The sequence below is a fragment of the Doryrhamphus excisus genome, chromosome 1, assembly GCF_030265055.1.
Source record: "Doryrhamphus excisus isolate RoL2022-K1 chromosome 1, RoL_Dexc_1.0, whole genome shotgun sequence".
Lineage (NCBI taxonomy): Eukaryota > Metazoa > Chordata > Actinopteri > Syngnathiformes > Syngnathidae > Doryrhamphus > Doryrhamphus excisus.
The window spans coordinates 36,629,084-36,650,682 of NC_080466.1; the positions used below are offsets into that span (position 1 = coordinate 36,629,084).

Sequence of the window (21,599 nt, forward strand, 5' to 3'; positions counted from 1 at the left end):
TGCAGGCCTTGAACCTAATTTGTGTTGGAACCAATCAGCAGTGACACGACAGTCTTCTCCGTGAACACTAGGGGGAGACAAAGTAGAAACTATTAAGTACACATGATGTCTTTATAACAAATCCCTGATGATGTGTTCACTTGTTGACCCTAAATACTTTGTTTTTTTTATACCTTTACTTTTTTAATTTATTTTGGGGAATACGTCTTACTTATTAGAGAGAGGCGTCTTTACTACACACATAAAATTAGTCGCCATTTGCTGGTGGTAACCCTCAAGAAAAGAGGGCATCAACTGTATATATATATATATATATATATATATATATATATATATATATATATATATATATATATATATATATATATATATACGGTGGAAAAGTGGTTCACGCACAGATTCACAGCTAGGAGACCAGGGTTCAATTCCACCCTGGTGTGGAGTTTGCATGTTCTCCCCGTGCATGCGTGGGTTTTCTCCGGGTACTCCGGTTTCCTCCCACATTCCAAAAAACATGCTAGGTTAATTGGTGACTCCAAATTGTCCATAGGTATGAATGTGAGTGTGAATGGTTGTTTGTCTATATGTGCCCTGTGATTGGCTGGCCACCAGTCCAGGGTGTACCCCGCCTCTCGGGGTATATATATATATATATATATACACACCCCCATTTAGTGGGGTTTTAAAGCCACCACCAAACCACTTCCTGCAAAAACTCAAATGAAAACCGTTTCCCAGCTCTTGTTCATTTTCTGCTAGGAACATGCAGTTGCCATGGTTACTGTTGTGGCTGAGAAATTGTATGGAGGAATATGGGGGGGATAGTGATCATGAGGGCATGGGAATGAGATCCGGTTATGTCATATTTAGAACCAACACAGTACTTTACTTGTGCAAATAAGTAACAAAACAAATATTTCAACCCCTAAAAACTCTGTGAAGTGACACTCGTCTCTTTGTCTTCCTTCCAACCTTCCGGCCTTGTTTCTGTCGTCAGCCATCAATGCCTGCTTTCATTTCCCTCCATTGTTGGTGACATGGCTGCCAAGTCTTCCCCTCATTTGCGCTGGCAGCTCAAGCGTGCCTCTAATGAGCGTTATGATGTCTCAGCACTAATGAGACATGCCATGGACATCGGTTAACTCGTACCGACCAAGATCTCGTTCTGTTGACAGGAAAAACCAACAAGGAGTTTTGAACCGGGGTCCTCGCATTTCCCACAATCCTCCTTCCTCCACCCGGTCAAATCTGTTGATGGTCTTGTCGTCCATTCCAGTCTTGTGCGGGTCTACAATCTTGTTGATGTGTTTTTCCACCATTCCAGTCTTGTGTGGGTCTACAAGCTTGTTGATGGTCTTGTAGTCCATTCCAGTCTTGTGTAGGTCTACAACTATGTTGATGGTCTTGTAGTCCATTCGAGTCTTGTGCGGGTCTACAATCTTGTTGATGGTCTTGTTATGCATTCCAGTCTTGTGCAGGTCTACAATCTTGTTGATGGTCTTGTAGTCCATTCCAGTCTTGTGTGGGTCTACAATCTTGTTGATGGTCTTGTAGTCCATTCCAGTCTTGTGTGGTTCTACAAGCTTGTTGATGGTCTTGTAGTCCATTCCAGTCTTGTGTAGGTCTACAACTATGTTGGTGGTCTTGTAGTCCATTCGAGTCTTGTGCGGGTCTACAATCTTGTTGATGGTCTTGTAGTCTCTTCCAGTCTTGTGCGGGTCTACAATCTTGTTGATGGTCTTGTTATGCATTCCAGTCTTGTGCAGGTCTACAATCTTGTTGATGGTCTTGTAGTCCATTCCAGTCTTGTGTGGGTCTACAATCTTGTTGATGGTCTTGTAGTCCATTCCAGTCTTGTGTAGGTCTACAATCTTGTTGATGGTCTTGTAGTCTTTTCCAGTCTTGTGCGGGTCTACAATCTTGTTGATGGTCTTGTTATGCATTCCAGTCTTGTGTAGGTCTACAATCTTGTTGATGTGTTTTTCCACCATTCCAGTCTTGTGTAGGTCTACAATTTTGTTGATGGTCTTGTAGTCCATTCCAGTCTTGTGTAGGTCTACAATCTTGTTGATGTGTTTTTTTTCACCATTCCAGTCTTGTGTAGGTCTACAATCTTGTTGATGGTCTTGTAGTCTCTTCCAGTCTTGTGCGGGTCTACAATCTTGTTGATGGTGTTGTAGTCCATTCCAGTCTTGTGTAGGTCTACAATCTTGTTGATGTGTTTATCTGCCATTCCAGTCTTGTGCGGGTCTACAATCTCGTTGATGGTCTTGTAGTCCATTCCAGTCTTGTGTAGGTCTACAATCTTGTTGATGTGTTTATCCACCATCCCAGTCTTGTGCGGGTCTACAATCTTGTTGATGGTCTTTGTGACCGTTCCAGTCATCTGTGGGTCTCACATCTGGTTGAGGTCTTGAAGTTTCCTCCAGTCTTGTGCAAAGGGTTCCACAGTCGTGTCCCTGATCTCATCTCCTTGATGTCGGTGGTGATGATGGTGGATTAGAAGAACATGTTTGTGTGACAGGTGGAAGTTCTCCACATATGTAATGACTTGAGATGAGGAGTATACAATGGAACCTTGGTTTACATCACTAAGGGTTCTAGTTCCAAAGGGTGCGATGTAAACCAAAATGTATGATAACCAATACTATGAATACTAATACTAATACAATACTAATACTAATACACTATGTATTTTCACCTCCAATGATTGCAGCCACATCTGCAGAACAATTCACTGACTTGATGATGGTAGCTTTGGTGAGACACTTTTTTTTCCAAAATATTGAATATTTTCTCCCCTTCGGTGTCCCTGTCTGATAAGAGTTGTGTCCGAATCGGTTCCGATAAAGCCTCCACTTTCTCTCCCACCTCTCTCTTGCTCCAGACTGATAACACAGACGAGACCCCACCCACGCAAACACACATAAAGTAGTCATAGCGTGTGTTTACTTCCTACAATACGTCAATGTACAGTAACTGCTGTCATATTATTCATACGTATATAAAATATATGTTGACATCATGGTACTGAATGGCTTTGCGGTGCATTCATCTGGTGCATAATGTTCCATCTTCTATATACTTATATAATATTATATCCTTATATGATCCTACATGTTGATGGAGCTCCTAAAAATATACTGGAACAAGAAAACTAGAAATACAACAACAACAACAATGGAAAAAATAAAGTCAAAGAATTATGAGAAAATAAATTATTATAATTTTACAAGATTGATGTCCTTTTATTATGAGGAAAAATAGTCATTTTTGTAGCAGTAAGTTGAAAAATATTAAAGAAAAATTACATCATATCATGATAACTTATTTTCTCTTGTCATTTTAGCTGCATTTTTTGGGGTAAATTTGGATTGTGGAAAATGTATTATGATATAATATAAAGTCCAAATATTATGGGAGTGAAGTCATCATTATGGCAAAAAAATTACAAGAAAAAGTTGAAATAGAAATTTTAAAAACAGCAGAAATAAAAAAAAAAAACAGCAATCATTTTAGGGGAATAATGACCAAATATGAATTCAAAAAGTCGTATTATAACTAGAAAAACTAAAATATTTTTTTCCAAGAATAATCTTACAATATTACAACAAACAAACAAAACTAAATAAAGTTGTCATTTTCTGAAATTGAGGTTGGAAAAAGGGATATAGATATTCTTCATATTCATACTTTATTCCTGTTAAATGACTGATGAGTTTTCTATTTCTGTTGTTGTTGTTTTTTTTTTTAATTTTATGGCTAAATGATAGCTTTATAATGTTCAAACACCCCTGTCCCCAAATGACCCCCCCGGCCATGTGTTTTTTGTCTGTGGTGTCCCAAGTCCATCCTACTGGCCAACCCAAGAACATTTTGAGTCCTTAAAACAAAGAATCCAAAAATCCAAACTTTTCACATTTGCATACATTTTATTTGTGACACATAAAGAAAATAATTTCATTTATATTAGTTTGCTAACAATCCACATTTGGATCCATAATCCACGCAATTACATGAACTATTATCCTGATTCTAAAGTGTTCAGGAGTGAAGCCATAAGAAGCCATTTTAGGTCAGATCCTAGCTACTGTATGTCGGGGCTACAATAAAAGTCCAAAATCATTGTTTGATTCAAGATACATCAAGTAGTATTGTGGCATCCACAGCGGAAAAGCTAATCAAAGCAAAGAATAGATAAAGGACGACCAATCAAAATGCGGGCCAGATGCTTATTTGAAGGAGGCGCGGACCTGCCGACCCTTGAGCGGCTGAGGAGGTCGGTAGTTGTCCGCCATGCAGCAGGGGGACTCGCCTTCGCCAGAGAACAGCAGGCTGCGGAACTTTGCCATCTACAGGTGGAGGACAGGTAAAAGTTTACATACAATATTGTTTTACACTCATTTATAAGCCGCAGCGCATGCTGGGTAACTTCCTGGTGGCCCTTAGTTAGTGTTTTGCATGTGAAAGTACATTCTTTGTTGTCTTATTTTGGTTGCACCGTGAGTGACTTTGCATTAGAGGTCGGAAGAAAGTGAAGTACCTGTGCAGGGCTGACACTGATTGGCTCCTTGAGAACAATCCATGTGACACTCTCCAGGAGAGGGGGCGTGGTCAGAGAGCCGTCGTAGGTCCAGTAATCCAGAGAAACGGGAAGAAGAGTCTTTGGGTCAAAGTTAGCAAAGGTGGTCTGCTTTCCCTGAGGGAGGTCAAGGAGTGGAGGCGTCACTCGGTTGTCATGGAAATGTTTTTATTATTTAGAAGAAAAAAAACATTTCAGCGACGGTTTCTACCTTAGTCTTGATGGCATCCAGGGCATCCAGAACTTTCTGCAGCTTGGGGTTGGCGGCACCAATCTGGCAAATGGCAACGATTGGTAAAGACCAACACAGCAAATTATATCTCAAAATACTTTTGATGCATCAAAAAATTTGGAGAAAATGAGTAAAATCATAGTTTTATATTTGACAGATATTTGATATAGTATCTTAAGGAATTTTGGTTTATTTTTTTTCTTTTTTCCAAAGTGAAAAACAAAATACTCGAAATGCTTTAGATGCATCAAAAATTTTTGAGAAAATGAGTAAAATCATTTTATAATCGTTTTATATTTGACAGATATTTGATATAGCTTAATGATTTTTTTTTCCCAAAGTGAAAAACGAAATACTCAAAATACTTTTGATGCTTCAAAAAATTTGGAAAAAATGAGTAAAATCATAGTTTTATATTTGACAGATATTTGATATATCTTGGGAAATTTTGGTTAATTTTTTCTTTTTTCCAAAGTGAAAAACGAAATATTCGAAATATTTGACATATATTTGATATAGTATCTTAAGGAATTTTGTTTGTTTTTTTTTGTTTTTTCCAAAGTGAAAAACAAAATACTCAAAATACTTTTGATGCATCGAAAAATTTGGAGAAAATTAGTAAAATCATAGTTTTATTTTTGACAGATATTTGATATAACTTAAGTAATTTTTATTTATTTCTTCTTTTCTTTTTTCCAAAGTGAAAAACAATGACTATGAAAATGACTATGGACGTTTCAGCGTGTGGCCCATCGCCGACCCACCTTGAGAAAGACCCCCACCACAGCGAGGCCATCAGGTTGACTGGCCGCCTCTCCAAAGCTGGGATATTTGGTATTCCAGTGCACCAGATGAAGCTGGACATGGTACAAACGTTAGTCCGAGACCACCAACCATAGCACACAGCAATAAGACAAAGTCTGCATTTGGGGGGGGGGCAGCGTACCTCACAGGGAAACTTGATGCCATTGACAGTGTGCTCGGACCCCCTTTCGTCACTGGCGCCCCAATGGAAGTGAAACTGCTTCAGACGGTATGTTCCAGAAATAGGACCTCCGGTAAGGGCTAGAGTCCAACAGCATAGAGGATATACGCCAGTCAACAATTTATATTAATATTTACATACTTGTAATGATTTGGGGAAATTTTTCTGTAATCATACATATACATTCATGATACAAGCCCCCCCACCCAGACCCTAAGACAGCAGATAAGGAGCTATCGGCAGGTGGGGTGACGTCATCAGTTATCTGCTAGCATGCATGCACCAAGGGTGGGGGGCATAAACAAGAGAGATAATTAATAAGTAATAGTTCGATCATATTGATTTTATTTGTACTTTTGTACTATGTGCTATGTACTATTTACTATGTACTATGTACTGTGATGAAAAACTAAACATTTGCTCTTGCAACAAATCCTTTTATTCATATTACATTCAAATCCGTACATCATTTCAATCCATATAGCCTCTATTATTTTGTTAAAAAATCTGCACATAATTTTATTTAATATTAAATAATTGTTTTATATTACAATCAATCTTTTTTTTTCTTGACGGTTTTGCCTGGTTTTCTGGTCTTTCTTCCCAGATCTGGTGAGATATTGCTACTTTGTAAACCAGTAAAATTGTTGTTCTTGTATTTTTTGTATTTTTCCTTTCTGCTACTTCACTCAGTTTTCATTACCCTTTGGACACTTTGGACCCTTAGGATACTTTGGACACTTTGGGCACCCTTAAGACACTTTGGACTCTTTGGACACTTTGGACCATTTGGACACTTCGGACACTTTAGACCATTTGGACCGTTTGGACACTTTGGACCATTTGGACCCTTTGGACACTTTGGACCATTTGGACCATTTGGACCCTTTTCACCCTTTGGACACTTTGGACCAGTTGGGCCCTTTGGACCTTTAGGACACATTGGACCATTTGGAACCTTTGGAACCTTTGGACACTTTGGACCAGTTGGGCCCTTTGGACCTTTAGGACACATTGGACCATTTGGAACCTTTGGACACTTTGGACCATTTGGACCCTTTTGACCCTTTTGACCAGTTGGGCCCTTTGGACCTTTAGGACACATTGGACCATTTGGACCATTTGGAACCTTTGGACCCTTTGGACCCTTTGGACCCTTTGGATCATTTGGACCATTCGGACCATTCGGACACTTCGGAACCTTTGGGCCCTTTGGACACTTTGGACCATTTGGACACTTTGGACCATTTGGACACTTCGGACCCTTTGGACCTTTGGACTTTTTGGACCCTTTGAACCCCTGTGGTGTGAACAGTCAGTGATGTTATATTGAGTTAGCTTTAAAAGGTTTCAGTTTAACCCTGTGATATCTGCTAGGATTATTGTTCATATGAAGAACCATGATGGAAGTCTGATGGAAATCCTAATTGAATTGAATGTTTGTGTCAGTTGTCAAAGTAAGAACTGTACGGCACGACCCCGGCCCACTTACTACAAGAATCAGCATCATCCACGTAGTCCACCTGGAAGGAGTGTCCGTTGTTGAGGATCCCAGTGGAGTTGGACGGGTCGTATTTGAGTTTGAGAGCCTTCAGAGATGGGGAAAACTGAGCCTCCTGAGGGACGATGTTGATGGGAGACTGTCTGCTTCCGTTGGCTATCGGAAAGTTTTCTCCCCATTTGTCTGGACCTGTGAAGCAATCACAATGGAATATTGTACACACAACTTACACTATATACGTAATACACAAAACAGCTTTCGTTCAATGAAGCATTTAAACATTATTCTTTCAAGAATACATTCTATTATATAACCACATAAGTAGATAAATATAACAGAAAGAAGAACATGCTTATTCATATTATGTGATTTCTTTATGTTACATGTATATCATTTCAATATATACTATTTCTTTTTAAATAATTGGATCATATACATTGGCACCTTGTGTATTTCATTCATAATTCATATATGAATAATACATGAATGAAAATGTGTCTATATAACATACTGATATTTCTAGATATGATTACAATGGAATAACATGAATAAAAAGAATAGATTCATTTTATGTTTATTAATAATGCTTTCTATATATTACAGAAAAAAGTAAATATTCTTTAGCCTTTGTGTCCAGACACCCTGTAACTCATCCCTCCATCGCTCCATCCCTCCATCCATCCTCCATCCTGCCATCCCTCTATCGCTCCATACCTCCAAAGCTTCATCCCTCCAACTCTCCATCCCTCCAACCCTCCATCCAGCCATCCCTGTCGCTCCATCCCTCCAACCCTCCAAAGCTTCATCCCTCCATCGCTCTATCCTACAACCCTCCATCCCTCCAAAGCTTCATCCCTCCATCGCGCCATCGCTCATCCCCAACCCTCCATCCCTCCATCCCTCCAAAGCTTCATCCCTCCATCCCTCCATCCCCCCAACTCTCCATCCTTCCAACCCTCCATCCCGCCATCCTTCTGTCGCTCCATCCCTCCAACCTTCCAAAGCTTCATCCCTCCATCCCCCCAACTCTCCATCCCTCCAACCCTCCGTCGCTCCATCCCTCCATCACTCCATCCCTCCATCGCTTCATGCCTCCATTCTCCAAAGCTTCATCCCTCCATCCCTCCAACGCTCCATCCCTCCAACCCTCCATCGCTCCATCCCTCCAACCCTCCATTGCTTCATCCCTCCGTCCCTCCGTCCGGCCATCCCTCCAACCGTCCATAACTCCATCGCTCCATCCCTCCATCCATGCCACTTAGACTGGAGCCTACCCCAGCTGTCCTTGGCTGACAGGCACGGTACACCCTGGACTATATAATGTCAATATGTAAAGAAGTTTGTCAATTGATTGTATAATAAATACATTTTGCCAATGTTTCCAAAATAATAATAACAAAAAAATTAAATAAAAATATAATAGTAATAATAATAATAATAATAATAATAATAATAATAATAATAATAATAATAATAATAATAATAATAATAATAATAATAATAATAATAATAATAATAATAATAATAATAATAATAAACAGAAATACCAGTGCTAGAGTACATATATTCATGCCCATAACAGTGTTGAGGATAATAAGCATAAGTTAGTAGTAAGCTAACGTAAACAAGATGCTGACTTGGCAGAAATATGAATCTCCTCAGTAAGGTAGATGAACTGACCGTTATTGGGTCCGTACCCCCATCCATGAGACATGTCAGCTCCGGTGTGCTAGCTGGATAACAAATAGAGTTTGTTTGGCTTATTTCTTCAAGCAAGCTGAGACGTGAGAGTGCTTCAGCAGGACAGCAAGCGTCTATATACCTGCGGAGTCTCGGTGGGCGGGACTTATTTATGATATTTCCCCTCCTCCTCTTTTCTTCTTCTTCATCTCCTGCCCTCCCACCTATGAATGAACGATGACGTCACGGATCCCATAACCCTTCAATTTTTCAGTGTATCACATTTTACAAGATCAATAAATGCTGTTTTATTGATTTTCATCAATAATGTTTTCATACGGTGTAGGAGGCTTTATAGGACTTGAAAGCGAGCCAATAGAAGTTTATTTATGTTATAATAATGACTTTATTTTGTTCAAATAATTGTATGTAATAGAAGGGATGATGACATGATTATATTTATATTCTATGTAATTGTGTTGTATTATATTTATTGTTACATTGTTTGATATTATTGGAATTATATTTAGTAAAATTGTTCATATATGCATTTTTTTCCCTCAAATATTTGTCCTGGGCAAAAACGTAAACGTAAATTATAGTATTATTATAGTATTATTAGTATATTGAAACGTAAAACGTATCAATATCCGTATGGTCAATATTGAGTTGATATTGGATCCACACCAAGATGCCCATCCTGGCTGTTACAGCTTGTTATATGAAATATTTTGGAGGCGTCATGTGACTATCCCAGGATATGGATTCCCAAAAATGGTGGCAAAAATTATTATTATTATTTTATTTTATTTTTTACCATGAATGCTTGTTTTAAAGCCATTTAACAATTATAATGCTTTAATGCTGTGTTGCATATTACAGTCTGACCGTACTTCTTTAATGAATTCATAGAAAACAAGCTAGCAAAATACGCTCAATAGATATAAGTTCTTTGTACAATTTAAAGTACATTTGTGCTACACAGAAAGGTGTTAGGTTAGCATGAACAATGGCTCTACGTGCATCTTTCACTTCAACTATGTGTTCTCTCTACCAAGGTGGACTTGGAAGTGGGTTCCTGAGGGTTAACATTCCAGTCTGTGAGTTCCAATGTTGCAGGATGATAGTTCTTCCCGTTACGTCACTGTAATATCCTGAAGTTTTTTTCAGTTTCTGCCAGCATTCACTTTTCCTCATTCAAGTCGGATCTTCTGACTGAGGTTTAGGTCCAAATGTGTACTTTGTACAGGGTCAGGCTAAATGATCTGCCACATTTGTAGGTTAAATACAAGGCAAATAAAGTAAAGAAACAAAAAAGTGTTTGCTTTGTTTCTTTATAATATCGCTGTTTTTGGTTTTTGGTTAGCAGTAAATGTTCAAGTAAATAATTGGTACAATTTAATAAACTGCAAGACCAAAGAGCTGACCCCAGGGGCAAGATTGTAGACCTGCACAAAACTGGAATGGACGACAAGACCATCAACATAGTTGTAGACCAACACAAGACTGGAATGGACTACAAGACCATCAACAAGATTGCAGACCAACACATAACTGGGATGGTGGAAAACACGAGATTGTAGAGCCCATTAAAAAAATGTAGACCTCCTCAAGACTAGAATGGACTACAAGAACAGATGACAAGATTGTAGACCGACACAAGACTGGAATGGACTACAAGACCATTAACATAGTTGTAGGCCTACACAAGACTGGTGTGGACTACAAGACCATCAACAGGATTGCAGACATACACAAGACTGGAATGGACTCTGAGACCATCAAAATATTGTAGACCTCCTCAAGACTAGAATGGACTACAAGACCATCAACAAGATTGTACACCTATGGAAGACTGGAATGGACCATGAGACCTTCAAAAAATTGTAGACCTCCTCAACACTGGAATGGACTACAAGACCATCAACACGATTGTAGACCTACACAAGACTGGAATGAGCTACAAGACCATCAACAAGACTGGAATGGACTCTGAGACCATCAGAAAATTGTAGACCTCCCCTCAAGACTAGAATGGACTACAAGACCATCAACAAGATTGTAGACCTACACAAGACTGGAATGGACTACAAGACCATCAACAAGATTGTAAACCTACGCAAGACTGGAATGGACCATGAGACCTTCAAAAAATTGTAGACCTCCTCAACACTGGAATGGACTACAAGACCATCAACACAATTGTAGACCTATCCAAGACTGGAATGGACGACAAGACCATCAACATAGTTGTAGACCCACACAAGACTGGAATGGACGACAAGACCATCAACAGGATTGTAGACCTACACAAGACTGGAATGAGCTACAAGACCATCAACAAGATTGCAGAGCTGGACAAGACTGGAATGGACTCTGAGACCATCAGAAAATTGTAGACCTCCCCTCAAGACTAGAATGGACTACAAGACCATCAACAAGATTGTAGACCTACACAAGACTGGAATGGACTACAAGACCATCAACAAGATTGTAGACCTACACAAGACTGGAATGGACTACAAGACCATCAACAAGATTGTAAACCTACGCAAGACTGGAATGGACCATGAGACCTTCAAAAAATTGTAGACCTCCCCAACACTGGAATGGACTACAAGACCATCAACACAATTGTAGACCTATCCAAGACTGGAATGGACGACAAGATCATCAACATAGTTGTAGACCCATACAAGACTGGAATGGACGACAAGACCATCAACAGGATTGTAGACCTACACAAGACCTACAAGACCATCAACAAGATTGCAGAGCTGGACAAGACTGGAATGGACTCTGAGACCATAAAAAAATTGTAGACCTCCTCAAGACTAGAATGGACTACAAGACTATCAACGGACATACACAATCAGTGTTGCTGAGGAGGTCTTATTAGAGTGACCCCGATGAATGACCGGACCCCTCATGGCTTCCACGAATAAAAATATACAGGTGGCAGTGTGGTGATGAGGGACATGAAGTCCTGCCCAAATAAAAGTTTACAAATCCCAGAAATCTTCAAGCCTCTTTACGTGACTTTGGAGTAGCCCACTCATTTGCTCATTTCAACCAAGCCATAAGTAGGAGACCGTAGGCTTATGAAACTCGAGCCTTTGAAGCAAGCAAGCAGGCCATGGGTCACTTCATGGCCAGAACACACAAGAATGACATCCAGATAAATGAAGACAAACACATTAACACAAAGATGTATTATGGCTTGTTGTGTTATGATGATGTCATCTAAATCCAATATTTGTCTTCCATCCTTGCATGCTGCCGTGTTCCCAATAAGCTTCATGCTCTGTTTCAAAGTGCATTAATAGAAGAAGGTGTGCCTTCAGCTGCAGCTTTTATAGTGACACTCCTGTTAAAGTTACACAACGTGTAAACAATCTTTGTATTTTGCCCGTACGTCTAGACTTCCTCTGCTTTGACTTTCCCACGACACCGCCAGGCAATGAATGCTGTCCATCTGTCGTACCTGCCAATCAAACGTCGATCATATTATCTCAATATGAGTGAGAATAGTTGTTTGTCTATATGTGCCCTGTGATTGGCTGGCCACCAGTCCAGGGTGTACCCCGCCTCTTGGCCAAAGTCAGCTAGGATAGGCTCCAGCATAGAAAATGGATGGATTGACAATTCTTCTGCACTTTGAGGCTCTTTAAAAAAGGTAAAAGCTAGATAAATAAAGTTGACTTGGCTTTACTTGATTTGACTTGACATGACATGACATGACATGACATTGACTTGACATTGACTTGACCTTGACTTGAATTGACATGACATGACATGACTTGACATGACTTGAATTGACATGACATTGCTTGACATGACTTATTTGACTTAACTGGATTTGACCTGACCTGACCTCATGTAACCTCATGTATGTTGAAATAAAACCAAACCATTACCATTACCATTACCATTACCAAAATAAACAAAGACAAAACTAATTAAGAAAAAGCAAAATGCATTCCTTTGCAGACATCCATTTTGGTTCCCTAATGCAGTTGCCATGGCTACAAATGTCACACACTAAGAACGTACCGTCACATTACATCACAGCCAACGGAGGGCTGGGAGCTGGGAAGGACATGGGGAGATGATGGGGAGTATTTGGGGGAGGCAGGGGGGTGTTTGGCGTTTTGCCTTCAGCTCGTCCCCCAAGATGGAGCCTCGCTTTAAGGTCCTGTGGAGCTCTTCCATCTTCCACCAGCAGAGGGAGGCAGAGTAATAACATCTTCATCTGGACTTTGAAGACGTGAACACCTGACCCCCAAAAATAAAATTGCGGCATTTGTCCTTTATTCCTGCCTCCATCACTGCCTCATGCAGTCCCTACACGTCAACAGGAAGTCAATATTAATAGATTAATAGATAGATAATATATAATATAATAAATATAATATAATAATATATATATTAATAGATGTTTAATAGATCTTGTTTGGATTAATATTAATACAAACAAGTCAGGGTCCAGTCCTCTAGACCGGAAGTGTCCACCATGTGGCACACGGGTATAATCCGGCCCACGAGCGAACTTTGTAAAGTTTGAAAACTTTTTTTTTTAATAATATAAAGTGCTATTCCAATTGCGTCCACTGGATGGTGCTATAGCAAGCCAACTGTTTCTACTGGCGCAGAGCAAGTCCAGTCAAGCAAGTCACTTGATGTTTTATGTTTGAACATTAAATCTATCTCTGTCAAAAAATAGAAAGGCGGACCCAGTGTGTTCCAAGACAAATGATCATCCAAAGCATATAGTTGGTGTTTTTACAGCATGAATGAGAATGAATGAGAATGAATGAGTGAGGCTGCAGTGAAAGGCATGTTTGGTGAGGGTGAATTTGTAAAACCATGCATGATGGAGGCATCAGAGAAAGGTATGCCCTGAAAATAAAAATCACATCATCAATCACTCAAAAACATATATATAATATAACAATATATATTAGGGCTGCACGGTGGGCTAGTGGTTAGTGTGCAGACCTCACAGCTAGGAGACCCGAGTTCAATTCCGCCCTCTGCCATCTCTGTGTGGAGTTTGCATGTTCTCCGCGTGCATGCGTGGGTTTTCTCCGGGTACTCCGGTTTCCTCCCACATTCCAAAAACATGCTAGGTTAATTAGCGACTCCAAATTGTCCATAGGTATGAATGTGAGTGTGAATGGTTGTTTGTCTATATGTGCCCTGTGATTGGCTGGCGACCAGTCCAGGGTGTGCCTCTCGCCCGAAGACAGCTGGGATAGGCTCCAACAACCCCTGCAACTCTCGTGAGGAAAAGTGGTAGAAAATGAATGAATGAACAATATATAATAATAATAATAATGATACATAACAATGATATTGTACCTGTACTGTTTTAAACCAACGTAGAGTGTATCACTTCAAAACAACAACTTTAGATAGCTTTGTATTACTTCTCTATGGCCCACTTGGGAGTAGATTTTCCTCCAAAATGAGTTTGACACCCTGTTCTACATCATAAGCTCTCTGACTGTCCCCCGGTCCTCCTCAAGGATCAGATTTAGAACCATTGTTCTCACATGACATCCATTAGTGTTGATGTTCCTGTCCAAATGTGTGCTGATGACTGTGATTTCAGCCGATGGTGGGAATAGATCTTAGTCGGGACAGTCGGCAAGCTCACTAAGTCCATGGTGACTACCACAGTTTGACTACCACAGTCACAATGTTCTTCACCCGTCCATGCAGAGCCAGATGTTTTGGTTTGGTTTTGTTTGTTGTATTGCGTTACATCTGATACGGATGCTTCATGTTCTACAATCAGCTGATACTGATAGCAATGTACTTTCACTGACAGCCACGTGGAAATAACTATGACAAATATTCTCTACCGCTTTAAACTCAAATAGCTTCTAAAAGCCTTTTTCATTGGTCGCTATTCATAAAAGCGCGTATCTCAGCAAGACAGAAGTTTATCAAAGAAGCATCGTCGCTGACTTCTTAATGAGCGCTCTGCAGAGGCGCCATGCTGGTTTATGCTCATTAGCCAGATGCTACGAAAGGTAAATCTGCCAGCTTGACGCCCCGTGACTCTCCCCTCACAGACACAGAATAGATTTGATATAGAGAATAGTAGATTTCCATCAACAGTGTCTAGAACTGTTACCTGCTTGTGCTTGTGCATAAACTACAATCATGACCAAATGTGTCTCCACCATTGCCATGGCAACCCTACACTGCCAGCTTTAACAGTCTACGTTGGCGGCATCACCCCTGTTGTGCTGACATTGGCATATTTTGTAACCTCGGCAAGTATTATTAGTACGTATGTTTTTACCACATCATGTACAAACAAGGCAATTTTCATCTCATGAAAGAAGTGTGAATTTAAAGACTTAAAGTCCCTTTTATGGATGTGCTGCGTCATTATAAAAAGTCAAGAATTGATAAAAACATGTAATTATCCCTAGTGCAAAGCCTGTTGCTAATAAAAAACACAGAACAGACAGAAAATAATTGAGAAACACTCCGAGGCGTTGTGAGCGTGACGCAGGTGAGTCTGTGGTCAAGTGTGTCGCAAGTCGTCTGGTAGCTAGCTGGTAGCTATCTGGTAGCTAGCTAGTTGTGTTCTGTCAATGTAGCAGCAACATAGTTTGATCGGCATTCTAAAGTTATAAAAACAGATTTCTGCCTATAAAGCCTTATGAAAAAGCATATTTGTTTACATATGTGATGTGCATATTAACCAAGCTAGAGCAGCATTATTATTATTATTATTGTAATTAACATTGTGATGCCAATCGAACCAGATAGCTACCAGCTAGCTACCAAGATGCTTTTTCAGAAGGCTTGTGGATGATTAAGGATTGTGGATGATGGACAAAATTACAAAAAAAGTGCAGTTTTGCTTGAAATCCAAAAGAACCTGACATTATACAACCACTAAACGTAATATATTTTGTATAATTATATATTTTTTATGTATTTTTGAACAAAAAACATTGGAAGCACAAAGTAGCAAGGGACATCATATAATAATAATAATAATACTCCATGTTTTCAAGGTACTTGTCGTATTTAATGTCTACTAACTTATTTATTTCTATATATCAATACTAGTGCATTCCTAATAATGTTCACCTAATTTTTATCCTCATTTTTCACTGATTAATTTAATCTTCTTAATACAGCACAAATTATGGGGTATCATTATTTAAAGCCATCCACCATCCGTCTATCCATTTTCTATATTGCTTATCCTCACAAGATTATTTTAACCCCTTTTTTCAAAATATTTCTCCCACACAAAACCTTCCCTTCCTTTTTACGCAGAATAAGAAGAAAACGTAAATGACAAATGGAGAAGCAAACCTATGGAAGCCTGTTTCCGCCACTGAAAAAATGTATAAAGTCATGCTTATGAGATAAAAAAAATCATAATTATGGGATAACAAGTCATAATTATGAGATACAAATCAAAATTATTACATTAAAATATAAAAAGTCATAATTATGAGATACAAATCGAAATAATGAGATAATAATAATGAGATACGACTTTCTTATCTCATCATTTTGTCTTTTTTATCTCATAAATACGACTTTTCATCGCATAATTCCAACTTTTTATCTCCCAATTATGACTTTTTATTTCCTAATTATGACTTACCATTGGGATAAGTATTTCTTTCAGTGACAGAAAGCCTTCCATACAAAGCTAATATTAGCATGTCGCCATCTTTTCTACTCTTAGCTTTAAATAGCAATTAAAAGGCTAAAAGTCCAATGCAGTAGTGATATTTTCCTACCTTGTTTTTAATGTATTCATTGAAGAAATATAGTAATACGAGTTGATTTGTACATATATTAAAGCAACCCAGTTGTTAAAAGTTTTTAAAATTAGCTTTCATGGTAAATGAGCTAGCTTACTTACGCTTGACCAGGAGTAGTCACATGACAGCCTCTCTGAAGACACGTCACCTTCGGACCAGACGGGTTCATATGCCAATGAAGTACAAAGCTGTATGGAACACATTTGGACACATTTAAGGCTTTCTGGCTTCTTATGGGTCGGAATATGTCCAGTACTACGTGGACGTTACAGGTGCTTTTATTGTTGTAAGAAAATTGTTTCCGGAAGCACTGGAAGTAAATGTGTGACATCGACGGCAAGGGCTTTCGCAGCTTCAAGCCCACATTGACGCTCACGGCTCGGCTCCGTCTCACCGTCCCGCATTCCAGTGAGTGTTTACGGACATCGTGCAGCGAAAAGGGAGGGAGGACATGTCTCTGGATGGATGCTACCGACGGTTAGCGACGATGTGAAGAGCCGCGCACAGGTAAGCTGCCCTCGTGCGGCGTATCAGCACGTTCAGGCGTGGGCGCGTGCCACAAGCCAGCCTTGCATGCAATGTAGCGACGCCGCTTGTGCGTTAAAATGTTGTGCGTTAATGACCGCCAAAGAGTGACTGAAACCAGCGGTTGTCGGTTTGAAAACACTCAACTCCAGCGTCATCGGCGTCTTCATCATCACATCATCATCACCACGGTCGCTAAAGGAGAGTCTGGCACCGCTGCGGCTGTCAAATATACCTTTCAATAATTACCTTGAAGGTGTCACATCATAACCTAGCAACCACCATTATGTTTCCTCAATTTAAATGTATTATGAAACAATAATCAACATCAATACTGACACTCTTCCTTTGGAGATATAGAGCAACAGCACAGCTGGAAGTGTTTTATTAGCAGGAACATAACAACCAGTTGTACAGGTTGCATGGCATGGTCATCATCATCATCATCCCAGGCTAAGATGATAGTGCAGTCATCCTCTGCAGGGATTTCTTCGCCTGGGCTTCTTCCGCTTCGCTGAGAAGTTGTGAAATCTTGTCATATTCTGGCCTGTGGACGAGAGATGTGTGCATGCTTCTAATTCAAGAGGACCAACTGGTGGTGATGAGAGTGTGGGCAGAGTCTCAGCTCTGAAAAAGGTCTCATTTTGCTTGATGTTCCCACGCAGGAAGCTGAGGAGTTGAGATGGATGCGGAAGCATTGACGAGTTTGCATCGTACAATGTGTACCTGAAGTCTGGACACGTGGGCAAAAATGGATGTTTTATGCATAGTTTACATGATTAGTCATCATGTTAGACACACTATGATTGGCAGCCACATAACAGGAGTTTTGCAATGTAGTTTCTTTAAATGTGTAGAGTACCTCCACACATTTATGTACACATGTTCCAAATTATGAGAAATGTCCAATTTGGTGTGTTTCGTCAACTTTGTGTATATCTGAGACATCATACCAATGGCTATTCCATTTAAAAATGGTCTGACGCCAATTTTATAAAGAAATGTCTCTAGCTATCATTTGTATTTGTTCCCAATCAACAATTCATTCATTCATTCATTTTCTACTGCTTTTCCTCACGAGGGTCACAGAGGTTTCTGGAGCCTATCCCATCTGTCTTCGGGCAAAAGGCGGGGTACACCCTGCACTGGTGGCCAGCCAATCACAGGGCACATATAGACAAACAACCATTCACACTCACATTCATACCTATGGACAATTTGGAGTCGCCAATTAACCTAGCATGTTTTTGGAATGTGGGAGGAAACCGGAGAACCCGGAGAAAACCCACGCATGCATGGGGAGAACATGCAAACTCCAGATGGCCGAGGGTGGAATTGAACCCTGGTCTCCTAGCTGTGAAGTCTGTGTGCTAACCACTCTTCCGCCGTGCAGCCACCAATCAACAATTCATTAATTCATTCATTTTCTACAGCTATTCCTCATGAGGGTCGCAGGGGGTGCTGGGGCCTATCCCATCTGTCTTCGGGCGAGAGGCGGGGTACACCCTGGACTGGTCGCCAGCCAATCACAGGGCACATATAGACAAACAACCATTCACACTCACATTCATAACTATGGACAATTTGGACCTAGCATGTTTTTGGAATGTGGGAGGAAACCGGAGTACCCGGAGAAAACCCACGCATGCACGGGGAGAACATGCAAACTCCACACAGAGATGGCCGAAAGTGGAATTGAACCCTGGTCTCCTTGCTGTGAAGTCTGTGCGCTAACCACTCGACCAACGTGCAGCCCCCAATCAACAATATAAAACATAAATAAACATGTCATGGCCTAACAGGTTAGCTGTTAGCATCCATCACTGTTTCCATTTTACCAACTAAAGTGCAATATTCATGAAACATTACAATTTGCATTTGAACAATACTTTTCTGTAATGGTAATGGTTTTATTTCATTTGAACATGCATCAGATTACAATTGAATGCATCCCATAATCAGTTCCCAGTTCCACATGTCCAAAAGGAGTAGGAAGAAGCAAAGCTTATTAAATCCTACCCCTCCATCTGGTACTTTTACAATCAGTAACTGTTTCATTTGTTCACTTCCTGCTTTCTGTGAGTTAGAAGTATATTGTTCAGGGACTATTTTCTCACAAATGTTAAATTTCAGACTGTACAACTGTAAATTACAATAACACATCATTTCATTTTGCAAAGATTTTACACTTTCAGTCATAGTTATATATATTTTTTGCAAGGCACACCTCAAGGCGTCAGTTTTGCTTTCCAACCCAGCTCTCTGGCAACCTGGCAAACGTCCGCAGACCAATGGCTTCCAGGAAATGAATGTTCAGGTTTGAAGCAACGTTAGTGTTCGGAATGAGATTCCGCCACAATTGAGCGATCCGCCAAGTAAATGCTTCCCCACATGAATGTTCCTTCTTTTCACCATGACAGCATTTCATTCATATTATGTCAGTTTCCATAAGATTCCACTTTAACAGTAAACAATTGATTGCATCAACAAGGAAATCATAGCGCCCCATATAGGGTTGTTATTTTATGTTTTTGAGCTCATCACAATGTTTTCTTTGCTCTAAATATGAAAACATTCAATTTATAAATAGCAATCTTACTCTGCGGAAAGTCACAGTGGGGTCTGGAACCAATTAACCACCATAATAAACGAAGGACTAGTGTTTGTTTGCTTCTTTTCAACTTGTAGTCAGACAAATAATAATAATAATAACAATAAAAACATCAGTGAACTCCATTGTTGAAACAACATTAATTAAAGGGGAGGAAGATGCCAATCAAGCTTTGAACACACTTGCACAGTTTTAACACTATTTAGAGGATCGAGTGATATAAACTCATGAAAATAAAATCAACTTAACCTAATACAGTGGTTCTCTTTTAATGATGGGGGATCACTGATGTAATACAAGAATAGTACAGTATGTGTGTGTTTGATACCCAGTCCTGACGGCGGCCTTCATAGCAGCTTCAGGCATACTTGCTGTAATGTCACATTGCATTAGCAGTGCATTCATTCTATATTATGTTGGACTTCAAGCACCATCCGATGGCGGACAGGGATAACATGTCGTCGTCATCGTGCTGGCACCAACATGCAGTCAGAGCTTCCTGATATTTCCTTTGACTTTATTGAAATGGAAAACACTTTACATTCGGAATGTTCCAATCGGGGTTTTATGGTGCCAATGCTGATCCTGATAATCCATGAGTGTTAATCAATACTGATCACATAGATGAAGGTGAAATGTACTACTGGCGATATTAGGGTCACTAAAGGTACTTCTTGTGAGAGATACTTGGAATGTTTATTTTCATAGCTTATTTAAGCCAGGCAACATATGTCAGTAATGGTAACAGTAACTTCCTTTTAAAGTTTGATATACGTAGTATTTATTTATTTTTGGCCAATTTAAACAGTTTACCAAATATGCTGTTTATTAGTAGCCACGTTTACATGGACCTAAATATTCCAATTCCATTTGGGTTATTTGCTCAAACGGAAAGAATGTAACCTTTGTATACACCTCATTCCGAAAGAAAAGTGCTAATCCAAATGAATATATAATCGGATTTACAGGGGTGGAATATTCTTTTCCCCAATCCGATTGAGGTATCTTGTACCCGCTCAATCGGAAAGTTGTCAGACTAGTCACGTTTACATGGACCTAAATATTCCAATTCCATTTGGGTTATTTGCTCAAACGGAAAGAATGTAACCTTTGTATACACCTCATTCTGAAAAAAGTGCCAATCCAAATGAATATATAATCGGATTCACTGGGGTGGAATATTCCTTTCCCCAATCCGATTGAGCGGGTACAACATACCTCAATCGGAAAGTTGTCAGACTGCGTTCTTCTTTGTGGTGTTTTTCTTCTTCTGTTATTTATTGGCGGTTGGCAAGCAGCTTTCGTGTGCATTAGCGCCATCTGTGGAACAGAATCTAAACCCTTCTATACGCCATTCACAAGTCCAGTTTTATTTAAAAAAAATAGATATCTATATAAAACATGTGCCGAGCTTAATTATAAAATATTAGCAAGATTGAACTTTATCTTTTCCTGTTCCCGAGTGTGTTCTTTCAGCGAATGCTGAGATATGACGTAACACGCAGCTCCAGACGTTCTTCGATTTAAAAAAAATGGAGGCGAGCAATCAGCACTGGACTGCTGCGGAAAGTTTGTTTTTGATTTAATCTAAATTTCAAGACTGAACGAACGAAAAACTGGTAATACAGAGTTATTCCAACAAGTGAAAGAAAAACTCGAGGAAGTTGGTATCACA

At 39.7% G+C, this 21,599-nt stretch overlaps 2 protein-coding genes across 5 annotated transcripts in view; one reads left to right on the top strand and one right to left on the bottom strand.

Moving 5' to 3' along the window:
* Window positions 1-3,903: 3,903 nt before the first annotated feature.
* Window positions 3,904-9,116, bottom strand: cahz (carbonic anhydrase). Its single transcript, XM_058068162.1, has 7 exons — window positions 8,981-9,116; window positions 7,292-7,489; window positions 5,761-5,879; window positions 5,579-5,671; window positions 4,794-4,856; window positions 4,544-4,699; window positions 3,904-4,352 (listed from the first exon to the last, which is right to left on the bottom strand). The coding sequence occupies exons 1-7, from the start codon at window positions 9,012-9,014 to the stop codon at window positions 4,233-4,235; spliced, it is 783 nt and encodes a 260-aa protein (XP_057924145.1). The 5' UTR covers window positions 9,015-9,116; the 3' UTR covers window positions 3,904-4,232.
* A 7,834-nt stretch (window positions 9,117-16,950) lies between these two features.
* dlgap1a (discs, large (Drosophila) homolog-associated protein 1a) overlaps window positions 16,951-21,599 on the top strand; it is a 48,185-nt gene continuing 43,536 nt past the window's right edge. For all 4 annotated transcript variants that reach the window (XM_058068126.1, XM_058068133.1, XM_058068152.1 and 1 more), the window contains exon 1: window positions 16,951-17,295. The gene's annotated coding sequence lies outside the window, so the exon portion shown is untranslated. The remainder of the gene's footprint in view (window positions 17,296-21,599) is intronic.